The sequence below is a fragment of the Dryas octopetala genome, chromosome 5, assembly GCF_963921425.1.
Source record: "Dryas octopetala chromosome 5, drDryOcto1.1, whole genome shotgun sequence".
Lineage (NCBI taxonomy): Eukaryota > Viridiplantae > Streptophyta > Magnoliopsida > Rosales > Rosaceae > Dryas > Dryas octopetala.
In genome coordinates this window covers 20,342,789-20,362,319 of record NC_141370.1, presented here as the reverse complement: position 1 = coordinate 20,362,319, position 19,531 = coordinate 20,342,789, and the positions used below count along the sequence as shown (strand labels likewise).

The 19,531-nt window shown below is 36.2% G+C and overlaps 3 protein-coding genes across 6 annotated transcripts; all 3 read right to left on the bottom strand.

The window, feature by feature from the left end:
• Nucleotides 1-689: 689 nt before the first annotated feature.
• LOC147285523 (serine/threonine protein phosphatase 2A 57 kDa regulatory subunit B' kappa isoform-like) lies at nucleotides 690-4,185 on the bottom strand. Its single transcript, XM_086242960.1, has 3 exons — nucleotides 3,747-4,185; nucleotides 1,595-2,756; nucleotides 690-1,424 (listed from the first exon to the last, which is right to left on the bottom strand). Exons 2-3 carry the CDS (start codon nucleotides 2,744-2,746, stop codon nucleotides 1,068-1,070), a joined length of 1,509 nt encoding a protein of 502 aa, XP_086099086.1. The 5' UTR covers nucleotides 2,747-2,756; nucleotides 3,747-4,185; the 3' UTR covers nucleotides 690-1,067.
• Nucleotides 4,186-5,440: 1,255 nt separating this feature from the next.
• LOC147285522 (auxin-responsive protein IAA1-like) lies at nucleotides 5,441-7,023 on the bottom strand. Its single transcript, XM_086243598.1, has 5 exons — nucleotides 6,632-7,023; nucleotides 6,323-6,522; nucleotides 6,026-6,143; nucleotides 5,786-5,847; nucleotides 5,441-5,637 (listed from the first exon to the last, which is right to left on the bottom strand). Exons 1-5 carry the CDS (start codon nucleotides 6,883-6,885, stop codon nucleotides 5,597-5,599), a joined length of 675 nt encoding a protein of 224 aa, XP_086099724.1. The 5' UTR covers nucleotides 6,886-7,023; the 3' UTR covers nucleotides 5,441-5,596.
• Nucleotides 7,024-10,151: 3,128 nt separating this feature from the next.
• On the bottom strand, nucleotides 10,152-14,921 carry FATB (fatty acyl-ACP thioesterases B). 4 transcript variants are annotated; one of them, XM_086243455.1, is made up of 7 exons: nucleotides 14,592-14,921; nucleotides 13,133-13,688; nucleotides 12,826-12,959; nucleotides 11,476-11,589; nucleotides 11,153-11,324; nucleotides 11,001-11,069; nucleotides 10,152-10,886 (listed from the first exon to the last, which is right to left on the bottom strand). In XM_086243455.1, the coding sequence occupies exons 2-7, from the start codon at nucleotides 13,625-13,627 to the stop codon at nucleotides 10,617-10,619; spliced, it is 1,254 nt and encodes a 417-aa protein (XP_086099581.1). In that variant the 5' UTR covers nucleotides 13,628-13,688; nucleotides 14,592-14,921; the 3' UTR covers nucleotides 10,152-10,616. The 4 variants fall into 4 exon arrangements, with proteins under 4 accessions (XP_086099581.1, XP_086099583.1, XP_086099582.1 ...); XM_086243457.1 differs by having other exon boundaries at nucleotides 14,675-14,921; XM_086243456.1 differs by having other exon boundaries at nucleotides 13,133-13,667; nucleotides 14,675-14,920.
• Nucleotides 14,922-19,531: the final 4,610 nt, after the last annotated feature.

Here is a 19,531-nt window from a genome sequence, read left to right as displayed (position 1 = left end):
TAAGAATTAAAGATGCGACCTTTTGACCCAAAAAAAAAAAAAAACAGAATTAAAGATGCGACCATGATATTGTAGAATTTTTCTTATCCTATAAGATAGGATAGGACATCCGTTTTTTATTAAAGAACATACTAAAAAAATTTATGATTTTTGCCATCTTTTATTTTATTCTTAACAAAATTTAATATTTATGGTATAAAATTATCATTCACGATTGACAATGCTATGGAATCAAATAGTAAAAAAACTAGAAAAAATTCGTGTCTGTTCTTATTAATCGATATAAAACCCGTGTCTTAATAAATAAAAAAAAACCTTAAATAAAGAAAAATAGAAAGTTGGACTCCAAAACATCTTCCTTCCATCATCAACATAATACAGCTCCTTTCATCACACGTGCAAGTCATGTTAAGGGTGACTCATGTCATGCCACCGTGGCACCGTCCAAAGGAAGATGGAAGTCAATGGCATGACACCATCAGGCTTCACGTGAGTCGGCCTTATCTTGGAGATGAAAGGCCTTCACCCACTCACACCTTTCTTTCTTTTATCAATTAAGACGACAAAACCTTTTTCTTACCACTTTATTGCAGTTTTATAATTTCAACATGGGTTTATAGACGGATGGCACTTTTTATCAAAATCAAATCACTTTCAGGCATACAAGCAATACCAGAAAGAGAAACAAACATTCAATGGGGAGGGCGTAAATTTAGCTATACATCTTTTGACATTCCATAGCCAATGGCTTAATATATTCATAAGCATTACCACCATCTACTTAATAGGAAGACAAAATACAACTTACAAAAGATAGGCAAAAAAACAAACCATCCTTCTGTAAAGATACAACATGCGTCAATAAACATAATGGCAAGCAAAAGGGTCTCTCTTCCGATCTTCAGCACAGCTAGCAGGATCATCAACACAATTCAAAACAACATCCGAAGTACTAATACGAACACGAACCCATTTGTTATCTCAAACTTGGTCCAATTCTAGAACCAATTTTTGATACTCGATTAGAGTTGTCACATTATATATGCCAAATTCTGTCACTTAAGAAATTAGCAGACAACAGGACAAGTAGGAGGCTTCATGGGAGCTAAAAAGTTACAGGCTACAGGTTGGTGACCAGCAGCAGTTTCCAAGCGTTCCCATGTTAACCTTCGCTTCTCAGCTGCAGCACTTGACCTTATATCTTCCTCCTCCAACTTGCATTGGCAGGCAAGTACCAGCTCCTCATCCATTTCGCAAAACACCTTCTTCACATTCAGTGTCAGGTTGAGCACTGCTTGATTCCAATGGTTTTGGCTGTTTCGCTCAATAGCTGGGAAGACAAGTGGCAAAATCACCTGGCGGTTATGTGCGATAAGGTTAAGGATGTGTTCATTGTTCCATAGCAAGTGGGCTCGTTCAGCCACCTGAAAGAAAAAATTGTCAAAGGAAGAAGGAAAGGGAGGAAAATAACATCATTAACAGCTTCATCGATTGAATAATCCCCATTGGGATGCCAATGCATAGTACTTTATAATCATCAAGCAGATTTTCAGTCGAAAAGCAATCCACAAAACCAAATGCTGCAATATATTACCTGGTAATGGGAACTATTGAGGCAGCATCTTATTCGCCTGAACAGTGGAACCATGATCCTTTGGAACTCGTCCATGCTAGTCATTTCCAAAACCTCTTCTAACTCACTTAAGAACATCAACTCCTTCTGGCTATTTGTTACTGGCCAGTACTTCAACAACCCCTTTATTACAGTACTTGCCAACTTCGGATCCTTTTCTATAAACTGTACAACACAATATGTCAACTGTTGATGATAAATACCCACTGATTTTGGTTTGTGTAGAGGAATCAGAGCCCTCCACAAAAATATCTTGTGTTCCTCCTTCAATGGCAGAGCAAACCCACTAATTACACTCCCAAAAATCTCCAACAGCTCAGAAATTCCATTATGCCTTTGAGTTTCAAAAACAAAACGATATATGATATTGCTGACAGCTTTTCTTATAAAAGGTCTGTGTACCATGAATTTTCCATAAATCCTATGCAGAATGGTTTTCAAACAGTCTCTTTCTCTTGGGTCCTCAGAGTCAAAGAGGTCAAGTAATTTTACGATAAAAGAGTGATCAACATGCTTTTTTGCCACCTTTATGTCAAGTGAACTATAACTGATAAACCGAACCAGTAGATCATAAACAATTTGCAGATATGACCAAGCAGGATCAAACATTGGTTCTTCATCTTCTGTTTCACCACCAGTAAAATTAGATCTGTACTTGGGTGGGAAAACTCTGAATAGGTTGATTGCACACATTTTACACATTGCTGAAATTGCTGGTTCAGTGAACTTTGCAGATCCAGAAGAAACAAAATCAACAAGTTCTATCAATGTTTCACGCTTAAGATCTTGCTTAACTGGATCACTGTAATCAACGATCTCACAGCAAAGGTTCAACTTACTGACAAACAGATTATGCTTCTGTGGATTTGAAACCTCTTTGAAGGATAAGTGGGGCTCCACTGCCTCGGCTCCAGCTGCAATGCTTGCGGGGAAAACTGCTGAAGACACTCGTTTGACAACATTTAATTTGCTCGTAAGAGAACTCCCACCAATTGTACACTGGAACCCACCGCCCAAATTGGGAGTATTGCTGCCAGAATCACCCCCTGTAGAATCTAGTGAGTCAGATTTTGGCGACTTGCGAGGGAGTTTGCTCAGAATTTGCTTAAGCATGGTGGAAATCCTGCAAAATCCAGCAAGTATTTAGCATGGATCAGTGTTATAACAATCATATGTGGAGCCTAAGCGTAGCATGTCCAGCAAAAGGATTTAGACTAGGATTATTAAAAAGCAATATAAGACTTAAAGTGCATAAGTAGGAACTGGAGATGAAAAAGGGAGTGAGCAGAACACCACTTAACAAGGGTAAGAATATAGGTAATTATGACTTATGAAGCTAGAGATGGCCAAAATGTGATGAAACTGGCCCTAATAGTTGATTTCCCCCTTGGGAGATGTAGTTTCAAAAAGTTTTATCCTAAACCTCTACCTACAATGGAATAATACACACATATAACAACATTAGACTTGTACATAACAATCTTTGGAGTGCTTTGAACAGACAACTTCAGTTAGCTCATGGACTGCAAATTTATCTAAAGTAAAACACGACCACATTTCATTGGTAAATCCAGAACTAAAAGCCTATACAAGTAACAACTGAAATAAATCTTTCATTTGACAGCAGACTTGTCGAAGTAACTAATGTCATTGTCCAGCAGATGGTAAATCCAGATCAAATTTAAAGCAATTGATTCAAAACCTGAAGAATTTCTTTACCAATGAGAAACTAATAAAATTCTTACTAAAGAGAACAACAAGCTAGGAATACAAGTTTCCTAATAGCAATACAATTTAAAATAAAAATAATAAATGCATAAAATTGCAAGATTTTGGCACAGCAACCAAATTGGTAACTTGAAACCCAGATCTGGAATAAAAATATGACAACAAAATGGGAATTATAAAGTGGATCTACACCAAAGCACATGTACTAGACTAAAGGACCAACCCCAGATCATAAATATCATAAAAACCCATTTCACAGAGAAAACTTAACCATGATCTATACAATGCATACACTGAAGTTTATGTTAAAACATTGAGCTTCAAGTCTATGCAAGTTAGCTAAGCTGAACATTCACAGAGAGAGAGGGAGAGGGAGAGAAAGAACCTGTATTTGAGCTGCTGCTGCTGGGTACAAGTGAAAAACAACACAGAGACACCTTTTTTAGCAAAGGAGAGAGGCAAAGAAGGAGCTCATGATGGCCTCAAAACTACCCAAAATGTAATTTTGGGTGAGAAAGCAGTTAACTTTAAAATAAAAAAGCACACGGCAGAGAAAGGCCGTGTTTGGCTGTGAAGCTTTCTCTTTTTGAAATGAGTTTGATCTATTAATTCCTTTTATGTTGGACCATGACCTCCATGGAAGATCACTAAGAGGTCCTCGATTAAAGAGAATAGGCGGTGTGGCATTTTCTGAGAACTGCAGGAGGTACCAGTCTCCACCAACAGAAGCTAAAGAAATAATATAATGACCAATATAATTATTAATATAAAAAAAAATTAAAACTTGGTTCAGTTGGTAGGAAAGGAAAAAATTAAAATTATTATATTCACAATATTCTCAAGCTATGTTTGGGTGCGCTGAATAAGATCTGGTCCTCAGGATTGGATTTTCATTTGGTAAAAGTTTTGCCATTATTGTACTTGTGGGGTACCCAAGAGCAGCCTTAATTGTACCAGGTAGCACCAACCCTTTAAGTTGCTTTGTTATGATATTTTTGTTGGCCATTGGTTTACTGGATATTTGATTTGCCCCCAAAAAGAAGGGGTAGATGGGGGGGCATACTTCACTCCAAGCCTCCAAAGTCCCATCCATACAAAAAAACACAACCATCACCTCACTCTTTCTTCTCTTATGCAGTAAATGCTCTTTACCCCACTTGGGTCTTCATCTTTTGGTTAATCTAGTAATTAATAAGAAAGAAGGATACAGTAAATATATAGATGTTTCATAATTATAGGGAAGTATTTAGTCCTTCTGGCTTTGATTATTATAAGGATAGCTTTTACGAATGCATTTTTCTCCATTAATCATGTTGGGAAATTTGACTAAAGGTTAATCCTTGATTTGTTCACCAAAACAATGATGGCATCAACATGATAACAAAATGACAAAATACAAGGCCAGTCCTCTTTTTAGCCCCCACAGGGTATCCCTTTAAGCTGCTAAGGAGAAAACATCCATTTAAAAAAGCAAGTTAAAATACTGAAAAGGCCGGAGCTTGCTTATTGGTTTCGAAGAAGCAGAGAAGACCAAATGATTCACATAACAGTTGTTGCTTTATTTCTGCTAACTTACTTCAATGCAATATTAATAGTAACACATTTAATTGGTTCGCTTTCTTCTATTAATATATGTCTTGCTCTGAGCCTCTGACCTTACAAATTTAGATCCATTGAGTGTACTCCATGACAGCATATTACCACATAAATTTTGTTTAATTTAATTCAAGAATTAATCTTTTTAACAAAAATTGCTGGTTCTTTCATCTTTGGAGGGACAAGAAATGAATGGTAATCAATGGCAAGTTCATAATCCTCCTCTAAACAGAAAAATGGCCATGACTTTCAGTACATGTGTACTTATTTCATGATATCATGTTGTCAGCAAACAAAGTTAGTGTGCATTTCTGGCATAAAATTGGCTTTGGCTTTGGCCCTTTTTAAAAAAATTATTAAGCCAAGGATTTGTAGTAAAAAGAAGGACAGAGTAATTAGGATATGGAAGCACGCTCTTACTGATGGCTTATGCTGCTGTAATTACAATCAAGATTTACTGAAAAACAAACTAAAAATGGGAAAAGATAAAAAGTACAGTCAGGTTTCTCTCTTATTAATCACACTCAGCAAAATAAAAGGAGAGAGGAGTCTCTGTTCTTCTAAGTTCCTAACAACAAAAACAGACCCATCTATGTGCATGATCACCATTCATGAGGAATCTCAGCTTCAATACTTGTTTCAATTCGTACTGGTGCATTGTGAGAAAGAACTCCTTGGAGCTGCAATTAATATTTGCATACATAAACATCAATATTATATATATAGAAACCTTTCAATGAAGAAGAATAAGATGTGTTAAAACAAATGGAGAAATTAAGTTAATTAAAGGGATTCATTGATATTATTAAGTATGCAGTAGGCCAGTACCTATCCCAACAGCCTCTGAACTTTTCATCAACCGAATACGCTTGCATGATTCTGTAAACATTCTGCCAGGAATTAAGTGAAAATTATGTATTAATAGGCAAATCACAGACCAAACATATGATGATCAATTAAGTGAATACATACCAACATCAAATATTTGAAATTAGTTAAACTACATTTGAAGAACAAATCCCACCAAATGAATAACTAATTAAGAAGCTAATTAATTATATAACTTACTTCCAAGGAACGTCTCCAACTAACATCCAGTCGCCATCCTTGTCTTCATATGTGGCCGCATATTCCATTCCTTTCACTGCAGGTTTCATAAGCTTGCTGCGATCCTCCATATGCTTAACTAAAAGTAATTATGAACCATATATTATATAGGACCAATTCGTAATTAATTAATTAGCAAATAATTAAGCAGCTTGTAATTAAGTGTGACAATTAATATTTAATTATAATTGATGCAGAACAACTAGAACAACTAGCTAGTACTGGTAGCTAGCTAGCTAAAATGAATACTATACTCACCAATAGTGATGGTGAAGGAAGTGTTAGTGAACATTTGCTCTAAGGCTCTAAGTAGCTCCTCATAACTATTGTACATCTCCAAGTCTACTTTACGCAGGTATGGAGCTCCATCTGCACCCACTTTCACATACTTGCTCTTGCAGCCCTCCAACACCTTCTTTCTCCACAATCTCACCGGTGGCCACCCAACTACACGTGTCCTTCAAAACCCCACACACACATATATATATATGAATTCATATGAACACAAACACGTACGTACCATAACAAAATATACACAAATTAAAACAACATTAATTATATAATTACTTTGCAGCTGGGGGTTTCACGGCAGAACTACTAGTACTACTACTGGAGGAGTACTTGGCTTCCAACTTCTCTGCATCCACAACTTGCCCACGTGGCTCGCTGTTAGAGTTTTCCACCTCAAGATCAACGGTCTCCATGAACCCACGTTTCATCGAGCTCTTAAACGACCCTCCAAGGAGTACTACAGCCCCTGAAGAACGGCCATCACTGCCCCCAGGTAGTCCTAATGTCAGCTCAGTGTCCTTAAAATCCATGCTTCTGATCCGTGCTCACGTCAGCTTCCGGCGACTCACTTGCTGTGTCCGGTTGCGTATATGTTCTGTACGGTTCGTGCTGTTACTATTGTGTACCAAATTCAAATTATGTATTTGGTGCGTTTGATCTTGCAATTCGTAGAATTTGAACGGGTGGTTGTTAGTATACTGTACCGGTACATATATAGAGGTGGTGGTAGAATTAGACAATTCAATGACCATGGACAAAAAACAAAGACAATTCAATGACGAGGAGGGCCAATGGGATGAGGCCACGTGTGGCCGGTATGGAGCCACCCCTTGCGGTTGACATGCATGGTTTGACAGTAGCAGCTTAGAAGTTTGTGCCGTCTGTCGGTACATTCAATTCAAATCAGTTTCTGTCACGCTCTCGGATTACAATATTCAATTAATGCAGATTACTTAGGCTGCAACTTACTCTCTGTTTGCATTATATAAAGAATTTCCACATGAGCATTTTAGGGATCATGCATTAATGTATCAAAACTATCCTAAATTGGTGAATCATAGTATTAGGATGAATTAGCACCAGAGATTTTCAACTCATATTCAGATCATGTCAAACATATATGTGATGTGGAGAGCCATATTCATTAAGAATAACTTTGTCATAGATTTAGATTATATATCTATGGGTTAAATACAAAAATGGTCCACGAACTTTACAGTGAATCTCAATTTGGTCCATTAACTATAAAAAGTGTCAATTTAGTCCACAAGCTTTCTAAGTTGTATCAAACCAGTACAAATGTTAATTTATATCTGAAAATTAACGGAATTGGTCACATGAAAATGTGATGAATAAACTAAAATGACTTTGAAAATGTAGTCACTTGCTGTGCACATGACCAGCTTTCAATAAAATTTTTGATAGAAGTTAACGTTTGTACTGCTTTTGTACAACTTGAAAAGTTTGTGGACCAAATTGACACTTTTTATAGTTAGTGGACCAAATTGAGATTCACTGTAAAGTTCATGGACCATTTTTATATTTAACCCTATATCTATACCTCGAACGTTATGTTTATTACTTACGTGTGCTGTTTAGTTTCTCAATTTATGAAGTAGTTTAAAACTCTTTCTTCGATCAAGACATTTTATCAAAAATATTTACATTATTCACGTATAGTGTCTATACCATTTTTACTTATGAAGTAACTAGCTAAAATTTTTATGTTTAAATTAATTTCTCAAACACATTTTCTCGTATTTCATTCGTTGAAGAAAATACAATGATAGAGACGAACACTTAAAATTTAATTATAATGGTATTAAAATGACAATCCTGATTACTAATTCCACATGTTAAACTAATTGGATCCCTGGACTCAAAAATGTCAAACAATTAAAAGGATGAAAACGTGGGGGGGGATGACTAGATTAAGTGACTCAAGTTTGCATATAGTAAGAGGCGACAAGCATGTGAGAAATGTTGGAATGTCGGCAACGTGTTGGCTTCCTATTCATCGCATCCAAACTAAAAAAGTGCGGGTGGTGTGAAGCTGCTGAGACTGCAGATGATTAAAACCGGAAGCGGCACGCAGCTTTATACAACATTTTTTAGCTTTAGATTAGACTAAGGATTTCGGTGTTAATAATGTTCTCTTCTCAAACAAACATTAAAAGCTTTAGATTAGAATTAGATTAGGTGTTAATAATGTTCTTTCTTAAATAAACCTCCATTTAAGGTGATCCAAAATAAGAATCATTAAACAAACATTTGAAGAGAAAAAAAGATGTCTATCTTTTCATAATTTAAAATATTAAATCCTCTTTCTATGGACATAAATCTTGTTATACTTTTGTTTCTAGGAGTCGAATTGTTATCATGTTATGCTATTTATTTTTTTATATATATATGAAGCAAACTCTCATTTTAGGTGGAATTTTTGAATACCAAAAACATAAAAACAAGTCTATTGACATGAGCATGGTTAGATTATAAATTAAACGCATTTAGGGACAATGTAAAAACTTAATAATTGTCATTAGTTTACTATCAAATTAAAATATAAAAAATTTTATAGTAAATAAAGCATTTCCTTCACCAATTATATTTCAACCCTAATACAACCGGAATGTCTCTATTCTGAAGACACTAGTGAGATTGATAGGGTTAGACAACAATCATCTAATCCATATACAGTTATAAGAGCTAGTTGTGCATTGGATTCATGGTTTAGATTAGTTGGCATATGATTATATATAATAATTAATTAATTAATTAATACATTGGTTTGCGCTGTTTAACTCTAATTGATCGAGCACTAGGGGAATTGGGATTGCTGCCTCATCATGTGAGGTCTCATGCAGGAGGGTTAGAGCTTTAAACCCATTCATGTGAACTTAGCATTTAAATACCCATTTTTTTTATGTTCCCTTTTGCTAATAGCATTTAAATATAATTTTTAAGTTATTTTTACGATAATAAGTAGTTATGTACGATGCCAAGGCTATGTACAATGCATCATCATCTATTTTCCTGAATTCAAACATCAATTTAAGTTATTGCTTTAGCATGCATTCTTCATTCACAGTGTGGAGATGAGATAGACTATTTCAATCTCCTTTGTTTCTAATTCTGATGTAGCCAGATTTTGGTCTAACATTGAAAAACTGCCTAACCAAGTTTGGCACCGACAATGTAAGCTGGGATGGGAACCCTCCTAACTTAGTTGCCCACGCATTTCTTTTGTGAAAAAAACTTGCAGAATGGGCCCATTGTCCTAACTCCAGAGGTGGACAAACTATAGTGGAGGCCCAGTATCAAAATGGCCCACTCTCAATAATCATTTGGACACTTGGTTTTTTTCAGCCCAAGTAATACCACAACAAGCCCATCAAAATCCATCCATGGGCAGGGAAGGTCCTCCGTATATAAGACAACATAAATTTTGAGCGCCAATTCTATATTTATTTGATTGCCAGTTGTCACACCCAATTCTGGTGCAACCGAATCCCACAACACAAATAAAAGAGAATGGAACTAAGAAGACAAAAAAAACAAAAAACAAAAAAAAAGCTCACAGACACACAAATAGAAGAGATGCTTGTATAGGAAAGCAAAAGCAATAATAGTAATAATAAATCATAAAGTTGGATACTCAGCATCCCATGAGAAAGTGATCTACAAACTAAAGGAATTTCTTTAATAAAAAAAGTGATAAGGTAGAGAGAGCAATGCAAGACGTTCTTCATCAATGCTTAGTCTAGTAAATTCTTAGTTCTATTCAAGGATCCAAATGTGAACCAATAAAAAAATTTCCATATCTAACTAGAAAAAATGCCAAAAATATACATGTCTTGCCCAGTTAACCAAGGCAATTAACCTGGAGTCTCCCATACATACAGGTAAGGGTCTCCCATACATACAGGTAAGGGTTCCAAGTGGCACTAATCAATACATTTAGGCACATACCAACAAGCCCAGGCAAGCATAAAGAGACAATTAAGGGGGGTGTGGTGAGAGAGATAAGAGAGAGAGTGAGAGTGAAAGAGTACACAAGGGCTAATTACAATGGGACTACATTTTTATCCTTTTCCAAAGATGACAGATGGGAGGGAATATATATAGAAAGAAGAAACATATATAAATCCAAGAAACATGATGAGCAGAGGATTTGATTCTACACAAGCAATGGACACTGCGAGGAGAGTTGACTAGCTGACTAGTGCCATTCCATTCCAGCTATAAAGAACCCCCAATCAATCTAAGCGCTTTTTGCTGGAAGGTGTCCCACAATCCCAGGATTGTTGGCATATTTGGGCCTCCACTCAGTCCTTCCCCTCACAATCTCAGCCCCTTCCTCAAGTCGAAGCGAGTGCTGGCACTCAACCCCACCATCACTTGCCAAATGCCCAATATCAGCACCAGAGACTGCAGTCAGGGACCGAAGCACGCTGTTCCTCCCACACTCCCTCCTATACTCCAGAGTCATAGCAGAAAGCTCATGACTCTCCAAGATTGGCAAGGGAGCACTCTGCAATAACAACCACAATCATCTTTCAATTATAGAGGCATGTCAAATTACAAGCATAAACAATTGTATTTCACCAATGAAAAGAAAATCAATTCTGCCGGGACAGAAGTCTACCTCAAGGATCCAGCCAATGTACTTCACATTATTAACATGCTGGTTGATATCCAAATCACTCCATCTAGGCTGCAAATAGAAAATTATACTTCATGGTGAGCAAGCAGCTAAAATGAATGAATAACAGTTCTGTGCAAAGATGATTGACTTACAGTTAAACCAGTGCGAACAAACTCTGCTGTATTGTCGTCAAGTTTCAGCAACTTTCTGCCATCCTCCTCCACTACAGGAGGAGAATTCACAAAATAAGGCTCTATTTCACCTCGAACTTCATCAGGTATTTTGGATAACCTCCTCGTCAGTTTATTCATCATCACCCACACACTATCATAACCAAAACCACAGCCATACAAATCCTGATCAATTACTCCGGCCAAAAGAAATACCATTTAATTTGCAAGCACACTATATCAACATGTGCCATGGATAGCAGTTCTTAAATTCAATTTTGAAAAAAGGAAAAGAAAAGAAATACCTGGAGGCTCTTGTTAAAATTTGGCCAGTTTTGCAGTCATGGATAATCCAATCACGACGCATACCATTCTTCCCGGAGGCACTAACCCAAGTGTCAACTTGAACAACATCACCCCTGTAAGATAGAAATTACTCAAGCCCATCACCACAATTGTCCAATCAAATTAATAAATAACATACTCATTCTCCCATTAGAACATAAATAGTTATACAAAGTTATCAGCTAAAACAGATGGTATACAACTTGTCCAGTACAGGTTTCAATTAGTTGGCTATGAAAATTTTATGTTCCAACAGTCTCTGAAACCTATACACCCATTCTTTTATTGGAAGTTTTGAAAAGTTGGCTTCTGCATTGAGCCTTCTTCCTCTAAAACAACTAAATGAATTCAACAGAATCAGAAAGCAAACCCATATGAATACATCACAGGAGCCAACCAATTAAGGTCATGGTACATCCAACCTTCATGCCAAAAACATTATATACATAGCAAGGCGAGAGAAACTAAATAGCATTTCAGAAAATACCCAGTGGAGGAAAAGAAAGAATCTTAATGAAAAATTAGCTCTGCATATCAACAAATGACATCTTGAATCATAACCCCAAGAAATCATTGAAATATCAACTTATAGCAAGACTAGCATGACGACAAAAATTTGCTCCAATGCCCAAAGGTTGCAATTTCAGCAGACAATCAGACATGTTATTCAAAGCACCATATCACACATGTCAGATGCAATCTCAATGAAAATCGCATTTTAGACTCTGCAAATAATTCCCATGCTGATTAGCTCAAATAATGGTCAATCTTTACCATGTCCATGTTGTTATAACTTATAACTATCCAGAAATTACAAAAAGGGTTAATAATTGTCAGAGGCATACACAATCATCACATTCTTCTTTTAGAGGCAAATCATGAAATCTCAGGATGCCATAAAAAGTACATTCCAAATTGCAATCAAACTATGCATTAAAACATTAAAAAATTGTTTCCTTAATCAGGAATGCGATAAAATTATTTTCTTCATGCATTAGCATAATTGAGGAATGACTCCAAAAGGAACAAAACATTAAACAACTTTCTCTACTAGATATTATGAGTTGAGCCGGACACCCCAACAAAACACCATTACAACTGGAATTCAAATACTGGACTAAACTTTTCAGATGAAATAATACAGCATCTTCTGAATTCATATTATAGATAATACCAAAGCAGCACCACCACAAATTCCAATATATTGTATATATTAGGGCCAAACCCATAAATAAATAAGTGACCAGACAAAATATAAAATAAGTGACTCTGGTGGAAGAACAAGATGCATGCATGAAGTTTTGACTTACCAAGTAGGATAGCGGTCTACCACAACCTGCACTTTAGTTACCACCCATATTAAATTCCTTATGGACATCTCGGGAGTTGAACCAAAGCCATCCCCCAAAAGCCCAGCAGTCTTAACATGATTAAGGGCTGTTTCCTGCAGCCATAAAAGAAAAACAATTAATGACAAAGCTTGTGAAGAAGAAAATGCACTCAATCATGTGAAACCAGTTACAGGACATCCATTTTGTGCTTTAAGCTTTCAGGCTACAAGCTTATCATACAAATGCATCTCCATACTATAACAAAGAAATTGAATGAGTCAAATACCTGTAAATGATTCATTAACGTCTCTATTGACGCTGTACGATCAGCACCTATTTCATATGATCTAATCGAGAAGTTCTGGCGGAAGACAAGACCATCCTGAACAATTCTTCCTAAACCAAATGGATCAATGAGCATGTCAGGCCGCTTGGGTTTCCAATCAAGCATCATCCACTGCTTCTCTGCCGCCAAGAAGATCGTTGTAATAGCAGCAAGGAGCATACTCCAATCAGGTAATTGGTTAATGAAAGTTCGTGCAGGAGGGGATGGCATGTCATCACCATTCCTCCCACTTTCCACAGTCGCCAAACCAACACTAGTTCCATTTATCTTTGGAGGGGCTTGAGCATTTGCCTTTACCTGCAAACTGCTCGATGCAGATTTTGATTTGAGTCCTAAATTGGCAGACCCAGTTCCAAGCTTGGCATTCTTGGCACCAGAGTCCGAGTTTGGAGGAGAAACCGGAAAGAACGATGAAGTAGCAGCAGTAGCAACCATGATGACAATTGAGTCAGCGGAAAGAGTCCCCAATCAAGCACTGTAACAGTAAAATTCCCACCTTGTCAGTGTACAGGAAATGGACGCAAAAATAATTGAATCTTCAGAAAAAAAAGCAGAAAACGCTAGAATGTTACCACTACATAACATCGACCAAATAACCAATTCAGCAGGCCTTATAATTTACACCGAAACCTTCTATAACATTACATAACTACAACAAAAACTGAGAATATTCTTTTCCTTGACAAATTAGGCTAACAACTTTAGCTGATTCCGTTTTCTAAACCCAACGAAAAAGCCAAAAAAAAAAAAGTTTTCTGCAGTTATCGATTTTTTTGGGGACAAATTGTCTAGAAAACAGCCCAATTTCAGAAACTTCGGAAACTTTGCTCTTTGTTCAAAATTGAGAAACATAATCTCCTTAGAACCACAAAACCCCATGCGAAACTGGCACTCCATATTTTCGGAGTATGTTTCCATTTTCAATTATTGTTTATTATGCAGAACAACCCCAAAAAGACGAAGAAGCAGTAATAAAATCTTGAGGTAAATAAATGGGTCAGCCACAGAAAAGAAAAAACTTTACCAGAATCCATAAGAAATTTAATGGCCTCTAGAATAAAATAAATACATTTAGAAAACACAATGATTAACATAAATTTTGCGAATATGTGCAGAAAAAATCAGGGCAGATCTGAGCTTGCAGCTAATACGAAGAGAGAAATCACACAAACATTTCATTTTCATGAACCAAAATAAAAAGTAAATGCTACAATATGAAAGTGGATCATCCCCATGTGGCCCATACGATCCTTTTAGCAAAGAAGCATCTTTGCTGCGTTTGGTTGCCGAGAAAATATAGAAATAAAAGAGAATCATTCAAATTTTGAAATTTTTTATAGAGATCTCCGATTTTAAAATTCAAACAAAACCGAAACAACGCGGGCAACATTCCCTTTACCTCAATTTTCGCGGAAACCAAACAGACCGCCTAGATCAGACGCGGAAATTGAAAAAGATATCTCGACCTCCACAAGCCCTTACCTTGTTAACCAGCGAGAGAGAAAGAAAGCAAACAAAACTCAAAAGGTATGGGAATGTAAAGCACAGAAGGGCTATTGTGTCATTTGGGATCGGAAAAACCCTCTTTTCCTGGTAATTTCTAGGGTTTGCGAATCCCTTGGGAGTTTCTATCAGCTTTTATCGAGAGACAAAGAGGGAGAAGGAAGGGATTTAGGGCCAGCGGTTTTGTGGGTGGAGGGGAATTGGCGTCCAGCGACTTAATATATAGTATCCACCTGGCTCTATAATCCCGCCTCATGTTCAACTTCCAAAATCCCCAACACTTTTTCTTCTCCTTTTATTTACGTCTTTGCCCCCTCTCCTTTCTGTTTTTCTTCATAAATTGCCAACAATTATTGTTGTGCCCACGAGGGACCTTTTATTTAGAAGGCTGCTATTTGCACACCCTATTTTTTTTTTTTTGCACACCCCAAAATTTTAATTTGTGAAATGACAAAAAACACCTAAAACAAAATTACCCAAAACCTCATCCCCTCTATCTCTCCTTCCCTCTCTCTACTGATCTCTCCCCGTCATAGCCCACCCCAACCCAGCCCCGACCACCCCAGCCCCGCCCCTTCTGCTTGCAGCACCACCGCGTGCAGCACCGTCGAAGCTCTCTCTCCTGGCGTGCTCACCCGGCGTGCCCCTCTCTCTCTCTGAGTAGCTGGTTCGGCGAGTATTTGTCGAACGGGTCCTTGATGTTCGGTGGGTACCTGCCGAACAACACTCACATCGTTCGGCGGATGACTGCGGAACGAGTGTGACATTTTCGGCGGACCAGTGTCGAACGGATGCTACGCGCAGGAGGAGAGAGAGAGATAGGAGGGCGGTGCGGGAGGGAAAGAGGTGTTCGGGTGAGGGGCTGGGTGGGTGGGTGGGTGGGTCGGTTGAAACAGGGGGAGGGAGGGACGTGGTGCTGCATGCAGGGAGGAGAGAGAGAGATGAGGGTGGTGCTGCCTGCGGGGAGGAGAGAGGGAGGAGGGTGGTGCTGCATGCCGAGGAGGAGAGAAAGGGAGGATGGTGGTGTTGCATGCCGGGGAAGAGAGAGAGGGAAGGGGAGGGAGAGAGGTGGTCCGGTGGGGAGGGATGGGGTGTTTTTATTTTTTTGGTTTGGGTTGTCCGGTGAAGGAGGAGGGAGCTGGGTGGGTTGGTGAAGGGGTGTGTTTTTTTTTTTTTTTCTGAGTTGTTGGGGTGTGTTGGATAAAATGGGGATATTATGGTAATTGGGAGGGGTGTGTGTATGAGAAAATTTAATTATGGGAATGGTGTGAGGTTGTGAAATGAGAAAAAGTGAAAAAATTGTGTGCAAAAAGAAAAAAAAGGTGTGTAAATAGCAGCACTCTTTATTTATTGTTTCCCCCGAATTAATACTTTTGCTTTCCTAATATGTCCTTTTTCTCCTAATTTAACATTATAGGATTATCCTTGGCCAAAAAAAAAGGGAAACTTAAGAACACATTTAATTAATGTCATGAATCTTTCTTTATTTTTTGTTAAGCAAATGTATGTGCATCTTAAATTAATTAAGCAGTGCCAACTCGGAAGAGCGGCATGGAGTGCCACCGCCTAGCGCCCACAAATTTTAATAATTATTTTTCACATGTTTGAGAGGAAAAATTATTATGTATAATTAACATATTATAATATGAATAAACGACAAGTTTATATTTATAGGCACATTTATTAACTACACCACGTTGTGGTATAAAAGTTATACAAAATAATCATTCGCTTGAGAGGTTCTAATTTAATTTCCTCATCAAAATAGCTATTTGAGATTACAAAATACTAGTAAATAAATAATGTTTTCTTTTATTTTTGTGGTTAATTACAAATTAATCTCAGAAAAAATGTTATTAAAATATTAACATCATTTTCATGAATAATGAATAGTTTTCATTCAGTATCTCTCCTCACCTCGAAGGGAAGGCTTGTGTACGTTTAACAAGAGAAGACATTTGAGCTTAAAAAGATTATAACCTTAATTAAGCAAACAATATATCGCTACCTGTCTTTCCACATTATAAAAAAGGTTAATTAAACTTGTGTGATCTTCCATCTTCTAACTTCCAAAAGTTAACAAGATCAAATTGTATCAATATATATTTGTATATTAAAAAACCAAAAAGAAGAAGCAAAACATGTCTTGGGACATAATATTGGTTGAGCTACGTGTAAGCTCCATACCAGATTTGAATAGAGATCCATGTTGGAGCTTCAAAAACGGTGGCGAGTAGCTCAACCATATGTGTACTTAATTAAGTTGGAGAGCAAAGGCATTAACCTCATATATAAATGATATAATAATTTATATGGTTTTGAGTTTTTTGACTTTTCAAAAATATGCCACATCATATTATTAATTTGATGTATTTGAAAGCCATCAAAACCAAACTGGTTCGAAAATAGAATACCATCTTCCAATTAAATTCTCCCATCCGCCATCCACTTACCAAACCTTACATAAGTTTGGGTCATCAAATCCATGAAACTTTAATTTTAAATATAATATATATTGTTTATTGGATTGGCATATAGCTGATGTTTCTACTCTCTATAGGGTACTTTATTAAAAAGGTTCTACGTTCTTCTTACTCCTTTTTTAAATGGTAAACAAGGTCTGCTTTGACAAGCGCACTAACAATTGAACATAGTTGGCTCAAGTTTTGACCCTTCAACTTTGGTGGTTCATGCATGCAAGCATATATATATTCTCCATAACTACTACTTTAGACAAAGTTAATTTTCTCAACATAGTAGTGCCTATATATATATTTTTTTAGAAAATGTTAGGGAGACTATCTATTTGGATCATCCAGTATATCATCTTTTTAATAGAGGTGGACTCTACTTGTATTGGTAAGTCGCATCTCTATTAAAGAGATGATATACTAAATGGTTCAAATAAATGGTCTCTTTAATACTATCTTATATTTTTTTATACTTGATATTAAGGAACATTGTTTAAGCATTAAAAAAAATTGCTTAAAAAAAGTTGGACTCTTCATTTCTATTTACATATATTCTATGTGTAGTTATAATCAAAACGAGGTTGTTTTCTTATTTTAAATTTGTATTTGATTTCCAATCTTTAATATGGATCACAAGCTTTACAATAGACACCAACTCTTCAATCTTTTTTATGATATAAAAAAGAGAAATTTGTTTAGATGTACGTTGAGATTGATATATGTTATTGTATTACACTTCCATCGTTGTTATTCAAAAATGTTGTGTGGTTTGTGTGTGGGTTTTGAATTTGAATAGACCGTTAAACTAAAATTTGTGTGTTTGTGGTTCGCTTGACCATTAAGACATACGTTTCCTCGAGGGTTGTGGAGAACGTTCGCTAGTAAAATTCAGACGTTTCTACTTAATTTCTAGTAGTCAAGGCGGAGTGCACAAAAATGGTGACAAGACGTATAACGAACATCTATAGTGGCAGTTTCGTTATTGTGAGTTCATGGGAAGGATAAATTGGTAAAGTCTTAAACAGTTGCAGTAGCCGTTAACTAGGCTTTTAATTCGTTAATAGTTATGGACTTTGCATGTGGTCCCCTGTGTTCACTTTCACGAGAACAACCAGGCAACCAAGCTACCAGCAATTAGGGGATACAACCTGGCTATATCATAACCATATATATGAATTAATATTTGTTATTTTATAATAGGAATTAAAATTATTAGCATATAGAAGTAATCATTGAATGGGTTAAAATTTATTGTTTGTGTTTAGAAAATTAATTAATCATATGGCTTTAATTATTTTTCATATATAAAATAATATTGTTCCATAAACATTGTAATAGATTGATTGAGATCGTGTCCTACAGCCATGTGAGATTGGATAAGGTGGGGTTGCCATTCAATTAGTACCTATTATAGTAATACTACAATTCTATTTTCGACAAGTACAACATTTCTGTGAATACCTTAATACGAGTGTTTTATTTATGTTAATTTAGATATATCTGTTTTTTGTTTGTCAAAATTTAGATATATCTTATATATATTTTTTTTTTATCTATTTTTATCTATTTCCTTACACCTTCCCAGTACTACTAGCTGGAGACTACGTACTACTAGCTGTGAATGGCTTCATATATGTAACGTACCTACTGCTGCCATGGGCGCTATGTATGGGTTTTTGATATAAAAAAATCTATGAAGATTGGTAAGAGACATGTTACGATACATCCTCCCCGATACAGACAGATTGGACGATCCAAAAAATTATACTTTACATATATTCCAACGGTGACAACAACATCCACACTATACACACCACACATGTGCATGGTTACAAAATTCAATTAGTAATTACGTATAGAAAATAGTAGAAATTCAATTAGTAATTACATATAGAAAATAATCTACTATGTTTTTTTTTTTTTTAAAGAAAAAGACACATAGAGGTCGTGTACATTAATTAATTGACAATTGATTTTGTCTTTCTGTTTTTGATTTTGATTTTGATTTTGATTTTGATTTTGATTTTGATTTTGATTTTGATTTTGGTTGATTGTTTGAATTTGATTTTTTATGTTTGAAGATCAACTTCTATTGCTTACTGGATTTGTAGATGATTTTGATTTGTAATTTTACAGTGTTTATTTGCATCAATCTTTTTTTGTTTTTTATTTTGATTTTTGATTTCCAAATTTGTAGATCGATATATACCTCTATTTCGCACTTAGATTTGTAACTGATTGCATTAAAATCGATTTTGTAGATTTATTTTTGCTGTAGTTACAATTTCAGTTTGCAGTTTCAATTTGATTTTGATTTTCAATTTTGCAAATCGATATTTACCTCTGGTTCACGCTCATATTGGTA